Source organism: Gnatocerus cornutus, chromosome 1, assembly GCF_029298725.1.
Source record: "Gnatocerus cornutus isolate USDA-ARS CGAHR chromosome 1, icGnaCorn1.1, whole genome shotgun sequence".
In the NCBI taxonomy this organism is placed as follows: domain Eukaryota; kingdom Metazoa; phylum Arthropoda; class Insecta; order Coleoptera; family Tenebrionidae; genus Gnatocerus; species Gnatocerus cornutus.
In genome coordinates this window covers 15,766,561-15,791,385 of record NC_142233.1, presented here as the reverse complement: position 1 = coordinate 15,791,385, position 24,825 = coordinate 15,766,561, and the positions used below count along the sequence as shown (strand labels likewise).

At 34.7% G+C, this 24,825-nt stretch overlaps 3 protein-coding genes across 5 annotated transcripts; 1 reads left to right on the top strand and 2 right to left on the bottom strand.

Annotated features, from left to right (window-relative positions):
* Nucleotides 1-768: 768 nt before the first annotated feature.
* LOC148180501 (uncharacterized) lies at nucleotides 769-8,190 on the bottom strand. Of its 3 annotated transcripts, XM_088049715.1 has the most exons (3): nucleotides 7,743-8,190; nucleotides 7,051-7,110; nucleotides 769-6,924 (listed from the first exon to the last, which is right to left on the bottom strand). In XM_088049715.1, exons 2-3 carry the CDS (start codon nucleotides 7,108-7,110, stop codon nucleotides 1,666-1,668), a joined length of 5,319 nt encoding a protein of 1,772 aa, XP_087905841.1. In that variant the 5' UTR covers nucleotides 7,743-8,190; the 3' UTR covers nucleotides 769-1,665. The 3 variants fall into 3 exon arrangements, with proteins under 3 accessions (XP_087905841.1, XP_087905842.1, XP_087905843.1); XM_088049716.1 differs by lacking the exon at nucleotides 7,743-8,190 and having other exon boundaries at nucleotides 7,051-7,248; XM_088049717.1 differs by lacking the exon at nucleotides 7,051-7,110 and having other exon boundaries at nucleotides 770-6,924; nucleotides 7,743-8,182.
* Nucleotides 8,191-9,699: 1,509 nt separating this feature from the next.
* LOC148180500 (uncharacterized) lies at nucleotides 9,700-14,161 on the bottom strand. The gene is made up of 3 exons (XM_088038786.1): nucleotides 14,069-14,161; nucleotides 13,630-13,727; nucleotides 9,700-13,566 (listed from the first exon to the last, which is right to left on the bottom strand). Exons 2-3 carry the CDS (start codon nucleotides 13,693-13,695, stop codon nucleotides 9,748-9,750), a joined length of 3,885 nt encoding a protein of 1,294 aa, XP_087894912.1. The 5' UTR covers nucleotides 13,696-13,727; nucleotides 14,069-14,161; the 3' UTR covers nucleotides 9,700-9,747.
* LOC148180499 (sperm-specific sodium:proton exchanger-like) lies at nucleotides 13,694-24,726 on the top strand. Its single transcript, XM_088038679.1, has 21 exons — nucleotides 13,694-13,767; nucleotides 13,817-13,876; nucleotides 13,929-13,932; nucleotides 14,043-14,057; nucleotides 14,092-14,129; nucleotides 14,185-14,218; nucleotides 14,291-14,425; nucleotides 14,486-14,710; nucleotides 14,758-14,989; nucleotides 15,047-15,349; nucleotides 15,398-15,538; nucleotides 17,953-18,905; nucleotides 18,947-19,302; nucleotides 22,608-23,368; nucleotides 23,414-23,687; nucleotides 23,735-23,983; nucleotides 24,029-24,263; nucleotides 24,334-24,341; nucleotides 24,383-24,438; nucleotides 24,527-24,573; nucleotides 24,628-24,726. Exons 1-21 carry the CDS (start codon nucleotides 13,694-13,696, stop codon nucleotides 24,724-24,726), a joined length of 4,299 nt encoding a protein of 1,432 aa, XP_087894805.1.
* Nucleotides 24,727-24,825: the final 99 nt, after the last annotated feature.

Genomic DNA, 24,825 nt, shown 5'->3' with positions numbered 1-24,825 from the left:
GCGGTACAGATTTCTGGACAGAATGTCGTTTTGTATTTTTACCTAAAAGGCCCACCTATAAACGTGTAAAAAAATTTGACGTTCTCAATTGAAAAATTTAAATTTGTAGATATTCCGCTTTACAGTTTTGGTGAAGAAATAGGAACTAAGTCTAGAACTTTGATTGGTGCAGTTTAGGTTACTTTTTTTAAGGTTACAATTAAAAAAAAACAACTGTTCGGAAAATACACGTTTAAGCCAAGTGGTTTATTTGGAACATTTTTTAATTAACCATCTAAATAAACAAAATTCATAAGCATCTTGACAAAAACAATTCTAAATATTGAAAAAAAATTAAAAATCAACTATAACTAGGAGTTGAATACAATAAAAGATTTTAAAGAAACTGAACTAAAATAGACTACTAAAATAGAAAAAAGATGAAACAGCAACATTTGTAATCTCAAATGATGAAAAAGAAAATTATGACCACACAAAAATTTTGCAAGAAAAGAACAAGAAGTACAGCGAAAAAGAGGAAAGAAAGAAAACCTGTTAAGTTTGAAAGACAAAGAAATTTCAATGGATGAGAAGGCAGAAACTGAGAAAGTAGCAAGGGGAACGACTTCTTAGGCGTATACTTATAATAATTTAATTTTCTGCAAAAGTAGTAGGAAAGCGGAATGAAAGTAAAAATAAGAAATAAGGTTTTCATTAGTTTTACTATATTTTAAATACAAATTTTTATTTAATTACCAAATTAAAAATGTTTTGTTCTAATTTACGAAAGATAAATAATGCTCAAACAATTATAGTACCTACTCGTATATCGAAATTAACTCATACACTACAAAATTAGAACACTTAAACTAGCTTCTAATCTGCTGGAGCTTATTAGCATATCAGTGTCCTTTTCAGTAGAGAATGCGCAAAGGGTGAGCGCAAAGGGCAATTGCGACTGCACCTTCCGACTCCTCTTGTTACAAAAAAAATACAAAACAACTACAATTCAATTTCATTTTGGTTATAATCAAAAACTAAATTTAAACATGATCAAAATTGATGAAGAGAAAAATTATAATAGAAAAACGAATAATACTTACTAAAAAGTGAGGAGTGCTACCAAAAGTCGCAAAAGAGGAGCAAAGAAATTGTCGAAAATTAAAAATAACCAGTATGATTAACATTTTTCTAATTTGCACCTGTCTGAATAATAGGAGTAGCATCCGGACAATCGTAACCGAGGGGACAACCGAAGCAATGTAATCTGGATGAAATGCAAACCAAACAGCAATTCTGCTCTGAGCAAAATATACTATTTTTTCTTCAAACAACTTTAAATTAAATTGTCCATGCAAGCGTTGTGGTCCCAATTTAATTAAATTTAATTTTAAAGCATTACGGTAGTCGCAGTCTTATTGGTTTAGACGCTAACATTACTTAATTATTATTAACTAGTAATGTAATGTGAACTTTGTTTAACTGCGAAACAATACCTTGCTTCTTGCTTCTGTATTGGATGATGGATTACGACACCAACATTTTTTATGTTTAAAGAAAAATGAGATTTAGGTATCGTTTGAGTTAATTCGCGTGTTTTTGGTCTTTATCCGTTTTGATGACAAAGCCTCACATTGCATCATCTTTTGGAATTTTTACGAGAACTTTTACATCTGCATGATGGTGCTAAACGTTTGGAATGTGAGCTTGTAATATTTCCACAATGCTACTGTGTCCATTAAAACTTGCAAACGAAAGCGGGGTGGTGCCATCATTAGTCGCTTGAAGAATGTCCGTCCCGTTGTCCAGTAAAAGACGTACAGTTTCATTATGTCCCTCTTGGCAAGCAATGTGAAGCGGGGAGGCACCATCATTCGTCACTTGATGAATGTCCGCCCCGGTGTCCAGTAAAAGACGTACCGTTTTATTTTGTCCCTTTTCGCAAGCAATGTAAAGCGGGAAGAAGCCATCATTCATCGCTTGATGAATGTCCGCCCCGTTGTCCAGTAAAAGACGGACAGTTTCATTGTGTCCATTTAGGCAAGCAACGTGAAGCGGGGAGGCACCATCATTCGCCGCTTGATTAATTTCCGCCCCGTTGTCCAGTAAAAGACGTACAGTTTCATTTTGTCCCATTTCGCAAGCAATGTAAAGCGGGGAAAGACCATTATTTGCCGCTTGATTAATGACCGCCCCGTTGTCCAGTAAAAGACGTACAGTTTGATTTTGTCCCATTTGGGAAGCAATGTAAAGCGGTAAGAAGCCATCATTCGTCGTTTGATGAATGTCCGCCCCGTTGTCCAGTAAAAGATGTACAGTTTCATTTCGTCTATTTAGGCAAGCAGTGTGAAGGGTAGAGGCACCATCATTCGTCACTTGATGAATGTCCGCCCCGTAGTCCAGTAAAAGACGTACAGTTTCATGTTGTCCCTTTTCGCAAGCAATGTAAAGAGGGAAAAAGCCATCATTCGTCGCCTGATGAATGTCCGCCCCGTTATCCAGTAAAAGACGTACAGTTTCATTTCGTCTATTTAGACAAGCAATGTGAAGGGGGGAGGCACCATCATTCGCCGCTTGATTAATGACCGCCTCGTTGTCCAGTAAAAGACGTACAATTTCATCTTGTCCCATTTGACAAGCAATGTAAAGCGGAGCGGCACCATTTTTATTCGTTTGATGAATGTCCGCCCCGTTGTCCAGTAAAAGACGTACAGTTTCATTTTGTCCCTTTTCGCAAGCAATGTAAAGCGGGAAGGAGCCATCATTCGTCGTTTGATTAATTTCCGCCCCGTTGTCCAGTAAAAGACGTACAGTTTCAATTTGGCCCTTTTCGCAAGCAATGTAAAGCGGGAAAAAGCCATCATTCGTCGCCTGATGAATGTCCGCCCCGTTATCCAGTAAAAGACGTACAGTTTCATTTCGTTTATTTAGGCAAGCAGTGTGAAGGGTAGAGGCACCATCATTCGTCACTTGATGAATGTCCGCCCCGTAGTCCAGTAAAAGACGTACAGTTTCATGTTGTCCCTTTTCGCAAGCAATGTAAAGCGGGAAGAAGCCATCATTCATCGCTTGATTAATGACCGCCCCGTTGTCCAGTAAAAGACGTACAGTTTCATTTTGTCCCATTTGGCAAGCAATGTGAAGCGGTAAAAAGCCATCATTCGTCGCGTGATGAATGTTCGCCCCGTCGTCCAGTAAAAGACGTACCGTTTCATTTTGTCCCATTCGGCAAGCAATGTGAAGCGGCAAGTAGCCATCATTCGTCGCTTGATGAATGTCCGCCCCGTTGTCCAGTAAAAGACGTACCGTCTCATTTTGTCCCTTTTGGCAAGCAATGTAAAATGGAGAAGCACCATTTTCATTCGCTTTATGAATGTTTGCCCCGTTGTCCAGTAAAAGACGCACAGTTTCATTATGTTTCTTTTCGCAAGCAATGTAAAGCGGGGAGGCACCATCATTCGTCGCTTGATCAATGTCCGCTCCTCGCCTAAGTAAATCATTTATAATTTCGTTATTTCCGTGCACAGTGGCGAAAAGAAGTGGTGTGAATTCATCTTCGGTGGTAGCAACATTAACTTTCGCACTGGATGATAACAGAAGCTCTCCAATATCAAAATGTTTATTACTAATTGCTACTAAAAGCAGAGTCCAATTGTCGATATTTCTGACATCAACTAAATTTGTATTATCACAGATGAACAATTCAAATGCTTCCATGTACCCGAATTTTGCCGAATAATACAAAATATTGCTCACGTAGTTTGAATTAAGTTGTGACAGATTGTTGCCTTGAATTCTTCTCAGTTTGACTTCAGCTATTAAAGAGGTAGTTTGTTGTGCATAGTCCAATGGTGTCATTCTAAATAAATCATCAAATTCGCGACTATTACATTTGTTTAACAAGAAGTCTAACATTTCTGAATACTCGACAGATTCTGCAGAACTACTAAACCGATAATCATGATCTACAATATACGCCCCGTTCACATTTTCCACCTTAAAGTGAGGATGTCTTTGTCCCCAAGAACAAACCAAATGCAATAAATTTCGACCATGTTGATCCTTACAGGTTGCAATATCATTTTTACTTGATTTCAATGAATCTAAATTTCTGTACAAAACCGCGACATGAGCCGGAGAATTTTTTGCCGAAAGTAAATCAAAGAAGAAACGGACGTTGTTGTATTTCTCTTCAAAGAGGATAGATTTGAAGGAACCTTTTTTATCCACATTTTCCGAAAGATACAATGCGACTAAATATTCTGCGAATGACAAGTGGGAGAAAGAAGGAATGTTGCTCTGGTTGTCCACAATTAAACCAATGAGAACATTGTCGGTAATATCCACTTCACATTCGACGTTCAGTTGTGTCAATATTTCCTTTGGGAGAAGCAACATCAAAGCGAATGTTGTATGTGTTGTCATTTGTTGTTTTTTCCACTTATTAAACTGTAGTTTTGAATTATGATTTGTCAAACTATAACCGAGTTTTTCTGTATAAAACACTTCAAGTTTCTGCTCCAAGAAATGATGATACAAATTATTAAGTAAAAATCCTCCATCGAAAAAATCAAATTTGCTGTCGTTCTTTATCAGTTCCGTCATCATGTAGAGTAGCAAAGGCACCCCTAGAATGTTATTTTTCTCGACCAGAACAACAGAAGTCTGCATTTGTTCGATAATTGTTTCGAGTTTGTCGATGGAAATGACATTTCTAAGACGATCGCGAATGTACTTCTTCTGTTCTTCCGTGTCAAATTGAGTAAGATTTCGGGACAAAACATTAAACTTGAGTTCCAAAGATTTTTGCAAGTGACTACGTGCTGTAACCCACTGAGACCAACTTTTTGTAGAAAACTCTAAAATTATGTCACCCACAGTTTCAACTTTTTCGGTATCAATTTCGTCCAGTGCGTCCCAAGCGTAAATGACATTGCCTTGTCTCGCAAACATTTCAAAAAATTGTTTATCCCGAGGACTCAAATGTTTCAATTTTTCCGTGATTATGAAAGTTGAAAATGCGTTGGAATTGTACTCTTTACTTGTTTGAAAAAATGAAAAGATGTCATTCTGGTCTATTAGGATAGTCCAGAGATTCGACGGAGTTTGGTTTTTGAGACTCTTCATCAATTTGGATTTTCCCATTCCCGGTTCGCCCACTATCAAATTAATGTTAATCTCAGGTCTTCGAGACCACAAATTTGTTTCTTCTAAACCATCAGATGTTGACAATTTATGATTTTGTAACTGATTAATGTCACCCTTACTACGAATCCATTCGAGACAATTGTCGTTTAACCACCTAAAATGGTGACAAATTTCAGTTTTTTCATTTTTTTGGAAAAGTGTCTCAAAGTCCTGAGTATTACATTTGTTTACAGAAAAGTGGACGTGAAATTTTGAATCAATATTTGCTGAAAAGGAGTCATTTTGAGTGCCAATTTTGACAAAGTTATGACGGCTAAATTTGCTTCTTAGACTTTCGATGTCTTTTACATTGTCGATGATCACAACAGTTTTGTCCTCAATATTTTCTAAATAGTTAATATCTACAAGGTGTCGCAATAAATATCTGGGAACATAAGGAAATCGGAAACTCTCTTTTTCACCGCCTAAATTTAAGGGACCGTTTAACATCTCGACTAGATCGCCAGTCTCAATCATTTCAGGGAAGGTTTTAAATTTTTTGCAGAACTCGTTCAAACTAGTTTCATTTTTACCTTGAATGGAACACGTAAATGTTTCAGTTAATTGACAAAATAAATGTGTGTGAGGTTCAACATGAGACAGATTTTTCAATATTTTAACATTTTTAGGTAATTTTGCAATTTTAACTTGATCTCCCAATAAAATATAATTTCGATCCGGACATAACTTGATCACATTGTAAATGAAGTCATCGTCGGCTTCTATAACCAGCGGACATTTACCTTGCAACCAAAATATTTTATTTAAAGTTCCATTCTCAAGATCATCCAAACTGTTAAATACTGTTTGATCCAGCCCATATTTATTTACCATGATTCTGACATCTTTTAAATCGCGCACTTCGCTTTTGGTAGCACTCCACATATTTTTAACATTTTCGTACGATTCCGTCTTTAAATAAACAAAATTGAAGGTGGTAAACGTAGTTTTCAAAACTTGAATTTTCTCTTCGCTTCTAAAATAAACATCGTCAAAATGCAATGGTTTCATTTTGGAAGAGAGAAGCTGCAAGAGAATTACACACTTAATCCAAGTTTTGTTCAACTTTTCTTTCTTTTTCGGTAATTTGGCCCAATCTGCAATAAACTGAATGTAACTATCAGCATCTTTCTCTGTTGCCCCAAAAAACTTTTTGAAATTCCCATATAAACTCTTTTTCGTTTTCTCAACATTGTTTTGGTTTGCATAAAGATAAAATTTTCTAAAAAACTTTCGGTATTCTTCGACTTCAACGTCATTACTTAAACTAGAAGACTCATCGTCCACATAAAATTGATAACAAAATTCCGTGCTACTAAACGTCTTGAAATTATCACACAGACTAATTTTTCTTACACCAACTGTAAAGTCTTTACCATGAATTTGAAGGCGCGTCGTGTCCGCAGGCTCAAATTTAAGGTTCGTGTACAACACAAATTTATCACAATTTGCCTTAATTTTCTTTACGGAATTAATATATTTCTTAATGCTAAAATCGCCGGATTCTGCTTCTAGCTGATTTACTAGCAAGATACCTTCTTTGTTGCTGTGCTTGAGTTGAAATGCAATGACTTCATTGAACCTTCCAACAGTAGTTTGAAGCACGATGTCGTCAAAGTCGCCATATTCTGCGTCATTCGATGACATCTTAAAGGTTTCAATTTCTTTCTTCGTCGCCAAGTTGAAGGCAAAATTGGCAATGTTAAAGTTCTCATAGTCGGTGCCTAAATTTGTTGTTCCTTGTCGTTTATGGAAAAACTGGAAATATGGAAATTGTGCTGTAATGTGTGAAATTTTAACGAATTATAAAAAAAGCTTTCTGATTTAAATGAACAGGAATTTGAATTTTCGTTCAATTTTTGAGAGAAAATCTTGAATACTCACTTCAGGTTTATAGGCACTAACGGGTTGACCACTTTGGCGATTTTGATAAGTGTTAGACATCTGGAAAATTTGATATTTCAATGCTTTTTTTGTGATATTTTTGTCCTCAAAGTGTTATTGAAGACTATAAACGAAAAAGAGTGGCTGACCGGTTGTCAAACTTCAGACAGGCATGTCTCGACAGTAACAGGAAAGTTGTCAAAATATCAAACAATAACCGAAATTTTGTGAAGAAATTATCATCGTCTTCGTTGAACAAGTCTCTCCATTGGATCAAATTTGAAGTTTCGTCAAACAGGGAAAATCCAGTAGATGACGCGCATGTCGCGAAGTGTAGATTTTTGTAATCTTTAATGTCCTATTAATTAAACGCGAAAAAAAAAAGTTCTGAAAACGTTGTTTTTTTTAATCTTTTAAAACAAATTTCTAAGGCTAATATTTCATAGTTGAAGGTATAACATACGAAAAAATCCAGATATTACAGAAACCTACACCTCGCGATGCTAGCGCCACCAACGTCATTATTTTGGAATGGAGAGACATGTTATTAATCAACGAAGACGAGGAAGTTATGTTCATGCTGATTTGTAGTCTGAGAGATAATAATCATCACAGTTTGGCCATGGCGAAGATTTTTAATAAAAATTGATTGGGATGAGTGAGTTTACAAAGTTGAAGAAAATATTTCTTACCTCGAAATAGCAAACAATAACAATTGCACAAGTGTATCATTCGATGTTGCCGGATGGGCTGTCCACTTTATACTTTCTTCATTAAAAAATTTGTTTTTTTTATCATTTGTTTATGTTGACAATTAATTAGATAATCGCAAAAGAGTGAAAAATAATAAGTAAAGATGGCACCAACTGAGAAAAAGTGACAATAATGGATGAATAAAATATCTTGACGTTTGGCAACACTGTAAATATCACACACGCAATCAACAGAAGGTCAACAGCAAATAAAGATAACAAAATAAAAAGAAGGCAATTAGAGCCATCTGCCTGTGGAAGGAAAAGACTTACGCAATTGCGGTACAGATCTCTAGGCGAACGGCTAGACAACGAAGAAAATTCACCGGAATAATCTCAAATGATGAAGACCAGCTTCTCCTGCACCAATGATTTTGATCAAATTCCTAAATCGAAAAAGAAGCTCGAGATCTATCTACTGGCCAAATTTGAGATCGATCGGAAAAATGAGGAAAAATGAAAATCAACTTTCCGAAACTTTGATTGGCCATAACTCAGTTATTTGTTGTCGAATCTGAATTTAAATCACAGATTTGAAATTTGCGACAAATTCAACGTTACTCTGATGTCTAATAACTTAAGTTTACTCTAAAAAATAGGCAAAATATCGATATCAGAAGTTTGGCATAGTTTTAGTCATGAATGTTTGCGAAAATTGCGTTTGGTATGTAGGCGATGTACATATTTGTCGAACATTTAAAAAACCACGGAAACCGTTCATAAACGCAACAACACTCTGGCGAATCTCAGAGTGTTAATCACATCACTCTGACGTCACACGCTTCGACAGACGTCGCACTTTATGAAGACACCCCTGCGCTCTGCTGTTTTGATCAACTAATTAGACTACAATAAAATTCTATCGTCGTTCCAATATTAGCAACAATGAAGTTTATAAACATGAAAACAAAAAACGCCAAACAAAATCGGAAGAATGAAATTATTTTGGAGTTACTTAATATAATGTTGGTGGGCAAATACTTTTGAGCGGTAGTGTAACTAAATGGTCGTATACAGGCTGTCCCAGAACTCGCGCCCCAGAGAGCAAGGGACGGTGCCGACAGCAATACAGATGGTAAATTTCAAAACAAAAATTGACTAAGTTTAATAGTATTCGAGAACTGATAAAAAGTTAACAACCAATCCCAAAAGCTTATTCGAGAAGTGGAGTAAATGGCCATCCCAATTTCCTAGGCAACGAGAGTCTAATGCTTAACTGACCAATGAATGATAGTATGTGTCCATAGTTATCAATTTTCAAATTCTGTTCGGCTTCGGGATTGGCTACAGTTTTTTTGTCTTATCTCGGTTATTTTTTGAGTTAAAAAATTATGGTTTCAAAATTTTGGTTTAGAATTGTTGCCTCCATAAGCCCTTTCTCTCTGAGGCACGACTTCTGAGACACTCTGTATGTATGCAGCTGTTTTTTAATTTTGTGCCAAATTTGCCCGGCGCATCCACCATTTTTTCTCTGGGGCGCGAGTTCTGGGACACCTGTATAACAAAAAAAATTCATACTATAAGTACATATTTATTTAATCAGAAATAAGGTAATAGATATTACAAAACAACTATATTTATGGTATAAATAAGTTATTTTAACCTTCGAAGCTTGCCAAATTGCCACACACATGTCATTTATCGGCTTATTCAGTTTACAATTAAGGAAATAAATAGAAGGTGATAATTAATAATAATTAATAATTTATTATTTAGTGTAAATATAAAAATGACGAGTATTAACATCTATCTATCTTAGGGTAAACTAAAAAATTAAGAGTGCTACCAAAAACCGTAAAAGAGAAGAAGTAAAAGCGTTAGAATGAAAGTACCAGTAAATAAATAAATTCTTAAGATAAACCTTAACATCTTTTTTTGCTTCCGAAAAAAACGCCATTGAACAAATAATAATTAGAACCAATACGCTTTTGGTTTATCCGTGTTGTTAGACTAAAGAACATTTATTGAATTTCTTGCGAGCGCTTTCGAGTGTGTTAACTTTTACAGCATGAACTTGTAACATATCCACAATGCTACTGTGTCTATTAATGCTTGCAATCGAAAGCGGGGTGATCCCATCATTTGTCATTTGATTAATGTTTGCCCCCTTGTCCAGTAAAAGACGTACAGTTTCATTTTGTCCCTCTTGGCAAGCAATGTAAAGCGGGAAGAAACCATTATTTGTCGCTTGATGAATGTCTGCCCCGTTGTCCAGTAAAAGACGTACAGTTTCATTTTGTCCCATGTGGCAAGCAATGCAAAGCGGGAAAAAACCATCATTGGTCGCTTGATTAATGTCCACTCTTCGCCTAATTAAATCTTTTATAATTTGGTTATTTCTGTGCAAAATGGCGAAAAGAAGTGGTGTGAGTCCATTCTCGGTGGTAGCTACATTAACTTCCGCACCAGAGGATAATAGAAGTTTTCCAATATCAAAATGATTATTATCAATTGCTACTAAAAGCAGAGTCCAGTTGTCGATATTTCTGACATCAACTAAATTTGTGCCATCGCAAATGAACAATTCAAATGCTTCCATGTACCCGAATTTTGCCGAATAATACAAAATATTGCTCACGTAGCTTGAATTAAGATGTGACAAATTGTTCCCTTGAATTCTTCTCAGTTTGACTTCAGCTATTAAAGAGGTAGTTTGTTGTGCATAGTCCAATGGTGTCATTCTAAATGAATCATCAACTTCGCGACTATTACATTTGTTTAACAAGAAGTCTAACATTTCTGAATACTCGACAGATTCTGCAGAACTACTAAACCGATAATCATGATCTACAATATACGCCCCGTTCACATTTTCCACCTTAAAGTGAGGATGTCTTTGTCCCCAAGAACAAACCAAATGCAATAAATTTCGACCATGTTGATCCTTACAGGTTGCAATATCATTTTTACTTGATTTCAATGAATCTAAATTTCTGTACAAAACCGCGACATGAGCCGGAGAATTTTTTGCCGAAAGTAAATCAAAGAAGAAACGGACGTTGTTGTATTTTTCTTCAAAGAGGATAGATTTGAAGGAACCTTTTTTATCCACATTTTCCGAAAGATACAATGCGACTAAATATTCTGCGAATGACAAGTGGGAGAAAGAAGGAATGTTGCTCTGGTTGTCCACAATTAAACCAATGAGAACATTGTCGGTAATATCCACTTCACATTCGACGTTCAGTTGTGTCAATATTTCCTTTGGGAGAAGCAACATCAAAGCGAGTGTTGTATGTGTTGTCATTTGTTGTTTTTTCCACTTATTAAACTGTAGTTTTGAATTATGATTTGTCAAACTATAACCGAGTTTTTCTGTATAAAATACTTCAAGTTTCTGCTCCAAGAAATGATGATACAAATTATTAAGTAAAAATCCTCCATCGAAAAAATCAAATTTGCTGTCGTTCTTTATCAGTTCCGTCATCATGTAGAGTAGCAAAGGCACCCCTAGAATGTTATTTTTCTCAACCAGAACAACAGAAGTCTGCATTTGTTCGATAATTGTTTCGAGTTTGTCGATGGAAATGACATTTCTAAGACGATCGCGAATGTACTTTTTCTGTTCTTCTGTGTCAAATTGAGTAAGATTTCGGGACAAAACATTAAACTTGAGTTCCAAAGATTTTTGCAAATGACTACGTGCTGTAACCCACTGAGACCAACTTTTTTTAGAAAACTCTAAAATTATGTCACCCACAGTTTCAACTTTTTCGGTATCAATTTCGTCCAGTGCGTCCCAAGCGTAAATGACATTGCCTTGTCTCGCAAACATTTCAAAAAATTGTTTATCCCGAGGACTTAAATGTTTCAATTTTTCCGTGAATACGAAAGTTGAAAATGCGTTGGAATTGTACTCTTTACTTGTTTGAAAAAATGAAAAGATGTCATTCTGGTCTATTAAGATAGTCCAGAGATTGGACGGAGTTTGGTTTTTGAGACTCTTCATCAATTCGGATTTTCCCATTCCTGGTTCGCCCACTATCAAATTAATGTTAATCTCAGGCCTTCGAGACCACAAACTTGTTTCCTCTAAACCATCAGAAGTAGACAATTTATGATTTTGCAACTGATTAATATCGCCCTTACTACGAATCCATTCGAGACAATTGTCGTTTAACCACCTAAAATGGTGACAAATTTCAGTTTTTTCATTTTTTTGGAAAAGTGTCTCAAAGTCCTGAGTATTACATTCGTTTACAGAAAAGTGGACGTGAAATTTTGAATCAATATTTGCTGAAAAGGAGTCATTTTGAGTGCCAATTTTGACAAAGTTATGACGGCTAAATTTGCTTCTTAGACTTTCGATGTCTTTTACATTGTCGATGATCACAACAGTTTTGTCCTCAATATTTTCTAAATAGTTAATATCTACAAGGTGTCGCAATAAATATCTGATAACATAAGGAAATCGGAAACTCTCTTTTTCACCGCCAAAATTTAAGGGACCGTTTAACATCTCGACTAGATCGCCAGTCTCAATCATTTCAGAGAAGGTTTTAAATTTTTTGCAGAACTCGTCTAAACTAATTTCATTTTTACCTTGAATGGAACATGTAAATGTTTTAGTTAATTGACTAAATAAATGTGTGTGAGTTTCAACATGAGATAGATTTTTGAAAATTTTAACATTTTTAGGTAATTTTGCAATTTTAACTTGATCTCCTAATAAAATATAATTTCGATTCGAACATAACTTGATCACATTGTAAATGAAATCATCGTCGGCTTCTATAACCAGCGGACATTTACCTTGCAACCAAAATATTTTATTTAAAGTTTCATTCTCAAGATCATCCAAACTGTTAAACACTTTTTGATCTAGCTGATACTTTTTTACTAAAATTCTGACATCTTCTAAATTGTGTATTTGGCTTTTGGTAGCACGCCACATATTTTTTAATTTTTCATAAGAATCGTTTTTGAAATAAATAACATTAAACATGTTAAATGCCGTTTTCAAAACTTGAATTTTCTCTTCACTTCTTCTACAAACATCATTAAAATGCAATGATTTCATTTTGGAAGAGAGAAGTTGCAAGAGAATTACAGATTTAATCCAATTTGTATTTAGTTTTTCTTTGGTGTTTCCTGATTTTGTCCAATCGGTTATAAACTGAATATAACTGTTGGCATGTGTTTGAGTAGCCCCGAAAACGTTTTCGAAATAATCAGATACGCATGTTTTAGTTTGATATACATTTCTTTGGTTAGCATAAAGAAAAAATTTTTGGAAAAATTTTTTGTATTCTTCAACTTCATTGCCATTATTTGAAGTAGAAGAATCACTGTCAACATAAAATTGGTAACAATGTTCTGTGAAACTAAAGGTTTTACATATATCATCCAAAATTAATTTTTTTACACCAAATGTAAAGTTTTCACCATCGATTTTCAGCCGCGTCGTGTCATCAGGCTTAAATTTAAGATTCGTGTACAAAATAAATTTGTCACAATTTTCCTTCACTTCTTTAAATGAACGAAAATATTTCTTAATGCTAAAATTGCCTTTTGCTCTCTCAAGCTCCTTCAGCGCCAAAGTGCCTTTGTTGATGTGCTTCAACTGGAACGCTAACGTTTCATCCACACTTCCAAACTTGACTTTAACAACAATGTCATCAAAGTCACCATATTCTTCATGGTTTGATGAAATCTTGAAGTCTTGGACTTCTTCGTTTGTGGCCAATTTCAAAGCGAAGTGTGCAACGTTGAGATTTTCATAGTCAGTACCCAAATTGATTGTCCCTGGTCGTGTAGAAAAAAACTGAAAATGTGCAAAATGCATTGTTTTAGGAACAGAAATTGTAAATAAATCAATAACACTTACCTCAGGTTTATCAGCACAATTCGATTCTGGTTGAAAACTTGGGCGGGTTTTATCGTGTTTGGACATGTTTGTACGAAGTTCTAGACCGTCACCTGAAACTAGAAATTGTTATCTTATCAGTGTTATATTTAATTATAAGTATGAATCACTTTACATCAAATTTTGCCAAAATAAAATCTGTTGACAGTTTATTTAGAACGAGGAAAAAGCTAATAGTATTACTTTTCGCCTATAATTTTGTATTACGGTAATTCAAAAGGCACCAAAGAACATGAAAATTAGCCATAAATGAAAACAAGCATTGTTTGAACCAGTAATTTTTATATTCAATTATATATCTTAATTTGTTTTAATTATTATTTTATCAAACTATTAAAAAAAAATTGACATTGATCTATTTTTTTTCTTTACAGGGCTCAATAATTGAAGTAAATCTTACCTTGAACTATCTTTTGTCACTAGAAGAACTCTTTAAAACTACAAAAAAGTTTTAAAACAAAGTAAAAAAGATTTCTTTTTGGAGACGTTTTTTGACACGTTGCAATAAGAATGTAGAAACTGTTCAACTTTGTCACAGCTATTTATATATGTATTATCCAATTTTTATTTATTATTTGATAAGATGATAAGGTAAGACTTATTTTAAAGCTTACTAAAATAGTGTAGAACGAAAATTTTTAAGGAAAATTTGCTTATAAGTAGGAAGTCGGCCAGTGTTTTAGACAAATTTCTGATTTTTTTTACACTTTTTGAACATGCAATATCTGCAATGACCAAAAAAAGACGATTGGACAACGTGCTCATCTCCATACGTCAATAATTTCAACTGTTTTCTGCTCCTTTTGTCACCTCCAAGCAACAAATAAACATCAACCTGTCAAAAATAACTGTCAAAATGCATACCCAGATCGCCCTTTTGATCTTCTTTCTCATCTTCGACCACACCTACTCCTTAAAATCCACACCACCGGAGGACCTCGACCCCCTCGAAGAATATCGCCGAAACTTGATCTTCCCTCTGAAGTACCTCATCTTGTGCGCGGGCATTGTAATTGCTTGTGTGATCCGCCACTTAGTCCACGTAAGCGCTAATCTCTTCAAATCCGTTGCCCAAACAGTTATCTCCAGCATTTCGACGTCCCCATGCCATACGCAGTTTTCACCATAATGACTGGTATTCTCTGGGGCACAGTCTCATTGTACAACCCATCGATGGGTCGAGTCACCACTCTCATCATAGAGATGATGGACGATTTCCAGTACATCTACCTCCCCGTGATCATCTTCTCCATTTCGTTCTGCATCGACGTGCATTCGTTCTTCAGGTCTTTTTGGCAGATCATGGTCATTGGAGGACCAGGTGCGTGGTAAAACTCTACAATACCAAGAAGGTACTGTAATGATTTTTTGTCTTCAGTGGCGTGCATGAGCGGGATGGTCACCGGGCTCTCCATCCGCGTTGTGATCAGCGACGACTGGTCTCGCGCCGATGCTCTACTCCTTGGCTCTATCCTAATTTGCAATTATCCGATGCATGCAGTGCGGTTCTTGAAAGAGACTTCGATGCAGAATAAGCACTTGAGGACACTTCTGCATGGTGAAACCTTGGTGACCACTGCGTGGAGTTTTGCTTTGTATACTCTTCTCATTCATCACATTATGGGGTATGTGGTTCGTCCGGAGCAGTTCGTCATGAACATTATCAGACAATTGTGTCTAGGTTGGTTTGGTTAAGAGTTTTTATCGGTTGAAGAATGAAATTTTGCAGGTGTTCCTTTGGGGTACTTTTGGGGGGTGGTGGGGACAAGTTTGATGCAAATGGCGTATGGTGATGCTTTGGGACTTACTTTGAGTACAATTTCTATTGCTTTTACAAGTTTTTACTACACTGATTGGATATCTAATGCAGGTATGAAGGAGAAGTAAGAAACATTTAAAATTTAAAAAATCTTCTATAAATCGGTTACTAATTGGAACGTTTTTTTGAAATTTGGTGCAAATACTGCAAATACTAAACTTGCTTGTTAGCACCACCAAATTACAAAATGATTGATTGGACCGAACAGATTTTAGACATTTTTTATTTTTCAATGTAAGAAAAATTTTGACTTTCTAGAAAACCTTTTTTAAATCAGTTATTAACTGGACTAAAATTTTGAAATTTGATTTTGAAATACTGCTTGAAACTTGCTTGTTGACTCTACCAAAATACTAATTTATTAAATGACCTGAACAAATTTTGAACATTTAAATCTTTTCAAGTAAGAAAAATTTTGACATTACGGAAAATCTTTTGTAAATCTGTTATTAAATGGTTTATAATTTTGAAAATTCGTGAAAATATTGTTTTAAACTTGCTTGTTTGCTTCACCACATTACAAAATTATTGAATGAACGGGACAGATTTTAGACAATTTTATTTTTCAAGCTGAGAAAAATTTTGGCAATTCGGAAAAACTTTCAAAAATCGGTTATTAGTTCGACTTTAATTTTTTAATTTGGCACAAATACTCCTTTAAACTTGCTTGCTAGCTTTATCAAATTACAAAATTATTAAATAAATGGAACAAATTTTTTGACATTTTAATTTTTGAAAGCAAAAAATTTTTGAATTCATACAAATTTTTTGTAAATCGGTTATCAATTGGACTTTAATTTCAAATTTTGGTGTAAAAACTGTTTTAAACTTGCTTGTTTACTTCACCAAAATACAAAATTTTTGAATGGACGGGACTGATTTTAGACACTTTTATTTTTAAAATTAAGAACAATTTTGACATTTCGAAAAAACTTTTGTAAATTGGTTATTAATTGGACTATAATTTTTAAATTTGGTGCAAATACTTCTTTAAACTTGCTTGTTAGTTTCACCAAATTACAAAATTTTTAAATTAACGAGACAGATTTTAAACTTTTTAATTTTTGAAAATAAGAAAATTTATGAAATTTTACAAAATCTTTCGTAAATCGGTTATTAATTGGATTATAACTTTGAAAATTGGTGCAAGTACTGTTGGCATCTTGCTTATTAGCTCGACCAAAATACAAAATTATTGAATAAACAGACCAACTTTTATACGTTTTTATTTTTTAAAATAAGAAAAAAAATGCTATTTTGGAAAAATCGTTTGTAAATCGGTTATCAATTGACTATAATTTTTCTTTAAACTTGCTTGTTAGCTCTACCAAATTACAAAATTATTGACCGAACGGGCTAGATTTTAGACATTTTTATTTTTGAAAATTGAAAAAATTTTGAAAATATAAAAATATTTTGTAAATCGATTATAATTTTGAAATTTATTTGAACTTTATTTTGAACTTGCTTGTAAACTCTGCCAAAATACAAATTACTGAACAAATTTTTCAAATTTTTTTTTTTTTACTTTTTGAAAAAATGTTCGTAAATCGGTTATTAATTGGACTGTTGTTTTAAAATTTGGCGCAAATCCTGTTTTAATTTTGCTTTTTAGGTTCACCAAATTAAAAAAATATTGAATGAACGGAACAGATTTTTGACATTTTTTTTTCAAAGTATTACAAATTTTGACTTTTCGGAAAATCTTTTGTAAATCGGTTATCAACTGAACTATTTTTTTTAAATTTAGTGCAAGTACTCCTTTTAAACTTGCTTGTTACCTCTATCAAATTCCAATGAACTGAATATTTTTGACCTTCTTATTTTTCAAAATAAGAAAAAATTGACATTTTGAAAAAGTTTTTGTAAATTAGTTGCTAATTTAACTTTCCATTTGAAATTTGGCGGAAATACTGTTTTAAACTGGCTCGACGAAATTCAAACTTATTGAATGAACGAAGCTGATTTTTAGAATTTTTTATTTTTCAATGCAAGAGAAATTTTGATATTTTAAAAAAAACTTTTGTAAATTGGTTATTAATTGGGCTATAGTTTTAAAGTTTGGTACAAATACTGCTTAGAACTTGCTTGTTAGCTCCATCAAAATACAAAATTATTGCAGAAACGGAGCGGATTTTGGACTTTTTTTTTCAAAATAAGAAAAATTTTGATATTTCGGAATTTTTTTTATAAATCAGTTATAAACTGGGCTATAATTTTGAAAATTTGCCTAAATATTGTTTAAAGTTGCTTGTTAGGTCCATCAAATTACAAAAATATTGAATAAACAGATTGTAGACATTTTTATTTTCGAAATCAAGAAAAATTTTGACATTTCGAAAAATCTTTTGTAAATCCGTTATTAATTGGACTACAGTTTTGAAATACAAAATTTTTGAATGAACGCAACAGATTTTAGTACTAAGAACCTTAAAATCCAACAAGTTTACTTCTTGGTCGAACAGGAATCCTGGGCACTCTGGTGGCCGGCGTGATGATGGCCTCCAAGCGCAGTTCCCTCTCGCACGAAATGAACAAAATCCTAATAAACCACTGGTTCCTCTTCTCCAACCTCTTCACCGACCTCCTCTGCTTGTACGTCGGCATCGAATTCCCCAGCGTGCTCGTAAAGTACCTCGACTTCAAAGACTACGCCTTGGTCCTGGTGACCTACCTCGCAAGCAACATCTTAAGATTCATGAGTTTCCTCCTGTTTACGCCGATCCTCAGCCGCCTCGGCTACGGCATGTCCTCCCAAAGCATGGTCTTCTGCGTCTGGGTGGGAATCAAAAACCCCATCTCTTTAGCCATGGCGCTGGGGCTTAGTTCCACGGCGTACTACAACGACTCCCGGAAGGCCCGCATCTTCGTCTTGCACGTGATGATGGTGTACTTGCTCATGATGTTCATCAACGGGAGCTGCTTCAAGTGGCTGGTCAACGCGCTGAGGATGTCGGACATCTCCGTGTCGCGCCAAATCAACATGAACAACTGCATGAAGTTCATCCACGAGGCGCGCTCGAAGACGGTGTCCATCCTCAAGATGGACCGCTTCGTCGCGGACGCCAACTGGCCCTTGGTCATCCAAACCACCAACATGAAGCATCCCTACAAGAAGAAACACGTCGACTTCAGCGACCAAGCCGAAGAGAACCTCCTGGGGTACAAGTACACCTACTGCCCCGACTGCCAGACCAACATCCTCAACGAGCCCACACCTAGAGAACTCAAAGAAATGACGAAGGAAGCGAAGCTGAGGGTCCTCAAACTGAAGAAGTCGGCGTACTCGCGCTTGTTCGAAAACGGGATGGTTTCTAAGAAGGGAATTCGATCGCTGCAGCAGGCGGTGAACGTGGCGATGGACAGCGAGGAGCTCGTTATCGAACTGGACGGACTCTTCAAACTATTCGAGAAAGAAGTGAGCGCTTCCAAGTGTTTAACTTCTTTAGTTTTTTCTAGGGAATTTTTTACCGGTTTCTTCGGAACGTGGCTCAACTGTTCTTCAAGGATAAATATGAGAGGGTGAGGCCGCCACGGCTTCGCTGGCGGTTGATCTGTTATCGCGTGATGAAGCACGACGCCTTCTTCATCATCCTGAATTTGTTGGTTTTGTGCCATTTCATCATACTTACCAATCATGTGGCAGCAAAGTTTAATCATAAAAGGGGATATGAAATTGTTTTTAACCTGAATTTTGAGTTTTTCGAGTGCGTTTTCTATTTGTTTGTTTTAGTGTATTTGTTGGAGTTTTTTATGAAGGTTTTTGCGTTGTCGTGGATTTACTTTTTTAGGCATGGAGTGTCGAATTATTTCAGGTAAGAATTTTTTAATTGCTGCTTAATATTTTCTCAAGTTTGCCTGGCGCCTCCACCATGTTTATTTTCATTTTTTTATTTTTTTATGTGTTCATTTATTTGTTCTATTTGTGAAAGTAACATTTTTAATTGTCTTAAAAGCACAAATTTGTAAAAAGTATATCGCAAAAAAGAAAATTTATGAATCAGAATATAATTATGAATCAGATTAAAATAGTAACTTCTTTAAATATTATCGTTATAGCACTGTATATAACAAAGTTATTTACAACAGATTTTTAAAATTTTTTAGTTTGACTTAAAAACAAAAATTAAAAAAAAATGATTTGCTGGTGCTATATTTTTTTAATTTGGCACAGTTACTAAAACAAACCTCTCCAAATCTGATTGTAATAGCATTGAATATAAAAAAGTTACAACATTTAGAAGAAAATTTTGAAATTTTTTTTGCTTGACTTGAATACAAAAATTTCTATAAATCTACATATCTGTGCTACAATTTTTTATTTAACACACTTAATAAATCACATTAAAATATCATCGTTTTGGTGCTGCATATAACAAAGTTAGAACATTTGCAAGAATATTTGGAGAATTTTTAGCTCAACTTGAAAAGAAAAATTCCTAAAAATTTACTTGCTGGTGCTATATTTTTTTACTTTAGCACAGTTAATAAAGTAGATCGAATTAGTCGAACCTCGTCAAATCTAATCGTTATAGCACTGTATATAACAAAAGTACAACATTAGGAAAAAAATTTGAAATTTTTTAGTTCGACTTGAAAATAAAAATTTCTAAAAATTGACTTGCTGGTGTTATAATTTTTTAATTTGGCACCTTTAATAAAACAGAGTAAAATAGTAATCTCTCCGAATCTTATTGTAATAGCCACTAAATTTAAGAAAGTTACAGCATTTACAAAAAAATATTTTTTAGTTTGACCTAAAAACAAAAATTTCTAAAAACTGATTGCTGGTGCTATAATTTTTATTTTTAGCAGAGTTAATGAATCAGATTAAAGTAGTAATCTCTCTAAATTGCATTGATAGCACTGCATATAACAAAGTTGCAGTATTTACAAAAAAATTTGAAATTTTTTGGCCAGACTTAAAAACCAAAATTTCCAAAAATTGACTTGTTGGTACTAGAATTTTTTATTTTGCCACAGTTAATAAAGTAGATCTGACTAGTAATCTTCCTAAATATTATCGTTATAGCACTGCATATAACAAAGTTTCAGCATTTACACGAAAAATTTGAAATTTTTTAGTTCGACTTAGAAACAAAAATTTTCAAAAACTCACTTGTTGGTGCTATAAGTTTTTTAATTTGGCACATTTAATAAAGGAGTTTGGAATAGTAATCTCCTCAGATCTTATGATTATAGCACTGCATATAACAAAGTTACAGCATTTTCAAGAAAATTTTGAAATTTTTTAGCTCGTCTTCAAAACAAAAATTTCTAAAAATTGACTTGCTCGCGCTTATATTTTTTTAATTTTGCACAGTTAATACATCAGATTAAAATAGTTACCTCTCAATATCTCCTTGTAATTTAACTGAATTTAAGAAAGTTACAGCATTTACAAAAAAAATGAAATTTTCTAGTTCAACTTCAAAACAAGAATTTCTAAAAATTGATTGCTGATACTATAATTTTTATTTTTAGCGGAGTTAATAAATTTGATTAAAGTAGTAATTTTTCTAAATCACATTGTTATAGAACTGCATATAACAAAGTTGCAGTATTTACAAGAAAATTTGGAAATTTTTTGGCCAGAATTGAAAACAAAAATTTCTAAAAATTGACTTGTTGGTGCTAGAATTTTTTAATTAGCCACAGTTAATAAAGCAGATCTGACTAGTAATCTCCCTAAATATTATCGTTATAGCACTGCATATAACAAAGTTTCAGCATTTATACGAAAAATTTAAAATTTTTTAGTTCGACTTAAAAACAAAAATTTCCAAAAATTGACTTGTTGGTGTTGTAATTTTTTAATTTGGCACATTTAATAAAACAGATTGGAATAGTAATCTGCCCGAATCTTATTGTTATAGCACTGCATATAATAAAGTTACAGCATTTTCAAGAAAATTTTGAAATTTTTTAGCTCGTCTTGAAAACATAAATTTCTAAAAATTGACTTGCTCGTGCTATAATTTTTTTATTTGGCACAGCTAATAAATCAGATTAAAACAGGTACCTCCCGAAATCTCATTGTAATAGCACTGAATTTAAGAAAGTTACAACATTTACAAAAAAATGAAATTTTCTAGTTCGACTTAAAAACAAAAATTTCTAAAAATTGATTGCCGGGTGCTATAATTTTTATTTTTAGCAGAGTTAATGAATCAGATTAAAGTAGTAATTTCTCTAAATCGCATTGTTATAGCACTGCATATAATAAAGTGGCAGTATTTACAAGAACATTTTGAAATTTTTTGGTCAGACTTGAAAACAAAAATTTCCAAAAATTGACTTGTTGGTGTTGTAATTTTTTAATTTGGCACATTTAATTTAAACATATTGGAATAGTAATTTGCCCGAATCTTATTGTTATAGCACTGCATATAATAAAGTTACAGCATTTTCAAGAAAATTTTAAAATTTTTTAGCTCGTCTTGAAAACAGAAATTTCTAAAAATTGACTTGCTCATGCTATAATTTTTTTATTTGGCACAGCTAATAAATCAGATTAAAATAGTAATCTCTCTAAATCTTATTGTAATAGTCACTAAATTTAAGAAAGTTACAGCATTTACAAAAAAAATAAAATTTTTTAGATTGACTTAAAAAACAAAAATTTCTAAAAATTGATTGCCGGTGCTATAATTTTTATTTTTAGCAGAGTTAATGAATCAGATTAAAGTAGTTATTTCTCTAGATCATTGTTATAGCACTACATATAATAAAGTGGCAGTATTTACAAGAAAATTTTAAAAATTTTTGGCTAGAACTGAAAACAAAAATTTCTCAAAATTGACTTGTTGGTGCTAGAATTTTTTAATTAGCCGCAGTTAATAAAGCAGATCTGATTAGTAATCTTCGTAAATATTATTGTTATAGCACTGCATATAATAAAGTTCCAGCATTTACAAGAAAATTTTGATATTTTTTAGCTCGTCTTGAAAACAAAAATTTTAAAAAATTGACTTGCTGGTGCTATAATTTTTTAAATTGGCACAGCTAATAAATTAGATCAAAGCAGTAACCTTCCCAAATCTCAACGTTATAGCACTGCATATAAAGTAGGAGCATTTACAAGAATATTTTAGCCCGACTTTTTCCCTCATCTTTTTAGATCCTACACCAACGTCCTGGACTTTACCATCCTCTGCCTCTGCTTGCTCTGCGTCTTTGTCCACTCCGTCATTCTCATCCACCGCCCCAACGTCGACCTTCACATCTTCTTCCTAGTTATGGACACCACCGTCGACATTTTTCTCGCCTTGAGAGCCATCCGCGTCTTAACATTCATCCGCTTCTGCGCCTTCTACAAAGATCCAACTCCAACAATAATGAAATACCTTGAAAGCAAAATCGACAGACACCGCGCCATGGCCTTCGAAATCGGCAAAAACTACATCGCCGGCCAAGAAGAAATCCTCCAAAACATCGAGCAAATCGTCGACCAAGACCAAATCCGAGAAGTAATCAAAGCGAAGTTGCAACAAGACCGTCTATCAGTCACCAGGAGGCTCGGGATAGCTCAGAAGGAGTCGCCACAAGTCGCTCAGACTGTCAAGACGAAGCTGGTGATGCGGACGGTGCTAAGCGCCATGCGGCAGGACGCGATGGAGTTGAAGGCTGCAGGGTGGTTGGATGAGGTGGAGTACATGGAGCTTTTAAAGTCCATGGAGGACAGGGAGGCGTTCATCGACTCCATTAAACAAATCGAGCCGCCGAGCTCCAAACTGATTTTCCGGGAGATGGGGTACATGGGGGACGACGAGCAGTTGTTCAAATTTCTGCATTCAAATGTGACGACGAAGAAGTTTGCGCCGGGGGAAGTTGTCTTGGGGGAGGGGAGCATCGTTTCGAATATCTACATTTTGATTACAGGTAGTCCTTCTTGGTTTTGATTTCACTCCTTTTGAATCCTTCCAGGGATGTTGAAGATCACCTACACTCCTTCCTCCATAGTCCTCATCAACCTCACCGAACACGGCTTGTGCCCCATCGTCGACTACCTCATCTCCATCAACTACGACGAGCCTCTGTGCGACTACATCCTCCCAGGAACCACAGTGGGAGAAAAGGGACTCCTCACCGGAAGACCTTATGACGGCGTCGTCACCGCTGAAACCGTCAGCCAGGTCTACGTCTTGACCAAGACGGTGATAGACCAAGCGCTTGAAATGAAGAACGATCCAGTCACAGGGTTCCCCACAAACCCGTCGTAATTTCTCACCAAATTCCAACCTGCAGATTTGATTGTCTTCTGTGGAAGTACATGAGCCAAGACCAGGCGCTTTTGATCATGATGAACACGTCTTCGTACCAAACCTGCACTCAGGACAAAATCAAATATTTGATCGAAAAGAGCTTCTCACCTGACCTATCAAACTTCAAGTGTTTCCTCGTCAATCAAATGATCGCCGAAGTCATACTGATCGAAGGAGTGGTCGTCGATGTTAACTCAAGAACTGTCTACACCGCGCCTTCGTACATCCCTAGGTTTGAACGCGTTCTGTTTTACCGATCTCAAGAAACTGGTTTTAGGTCCGTTCAAAAACTGTTTTTTCCTAAAAGCAGTACGGTGAAGATAGACACGCTGACGGAAACTAGACTGTTGATTATACCATCGAAGGACTACAACGAGTACGAGATCATGTTGAATCAAGAAGAAATCTGCGATTTGGTTGACGCGGATTCGAAGAAGTGTCTTTGGCGGTATATTGAAGATATGGATCTTTGGAACTCGGAGAATCCGAAGATTGTTAAGCTGCTGGAGAGGGTGAGTCGGTATAGGAGGACGCCTGGAAGTTCCAAGTCGTTGTCGAATATTATGATCCCCTGACTTTTAGGGGTTTTGGTGCTGATTGTTTAGTTACGTTTTAGTTTTTAGTTTGGTAGGAAATGTCGTTTACAATTGTTTTTTCAGTGTTACCAACATGAATTAAATAAAAGCTGTTTTTAAAGATTAGTAGTTTCTTTATTTCACTTTTAGGGTCGATTTTACCACCCACTTAAACTAAGATTATTTTCCCTTAAAACCAGTTAACGAACTAAAACGGAAATTAATGAATTATCAATTTTTGACATTTGTATTTTTATCAAAATTGATAGAAAAAGAGGTAATTTTTGGCGATTTTAGTAAGAATGAGAGTGAATTTGTGGTTTCAGGAGGCCAATATTGTAAAGCCAAGGCATTAAAAGAATTGACAGAAGTGACAGCAGTGACAAATTTTAGCATTTAGAAAGCCATGCGTGCCTCGTTGTCATGAAAATGTAGCATAATTTTCCTTATGACTTCTAGAGAATAATAGAGGACTTTATCTGTCTTAAATAAGTGAATA

Coding starts and splice junctions, on each gene's coding strand:
- LOC148180500 (XM_088038786.1), bottom strand. CDS start 13,695: ATGTCCAAACACGATAAAACCCGCCCAAGTTTTCAACCAGAATCGAAT. Junction 13,567..13,629: donor ATTGTGCTGATAAACCTGAG/GTAAGTGTTATT, acceptor GCACATTTTCAG/TTTTTTTCTACACGACCAGG.
- LOC148180501 (XM_088049715.1), bottom strand. CDS start 7,110: ATGTCTAACACTTATCAAAATCGCCAAAGTGGTCAACCCGTTAGTGCC. Junction 6,925..7,050: donor TTAGTGCCTATAAACCTGAA/GTGAGTATTCAA, acceptor CCATATTTCCAG/TTTTTCCATAAACGACAAGG.
- LOC148180499 (XM_088038679.1), top strand. CDS start 13,694: ATGTTTGTACGAAGTTCTAGACCGTCACCTGAAACTAGAAATTGTTAT. Junction 15,539..17,952: donor TGATTGGATATCTAATGCAG/GTATGAAGGAGA, acceptor TTGGTCGAACAG/GAATCCTGGGCACTCTGGTG. Junction 24,439..24,526: donor ACATGAATTAAATAAAAGCT/GTTTTTAAAGAT, acceptor CCTTAAAACCAG/TTAACGAACTAAAACGGAAA.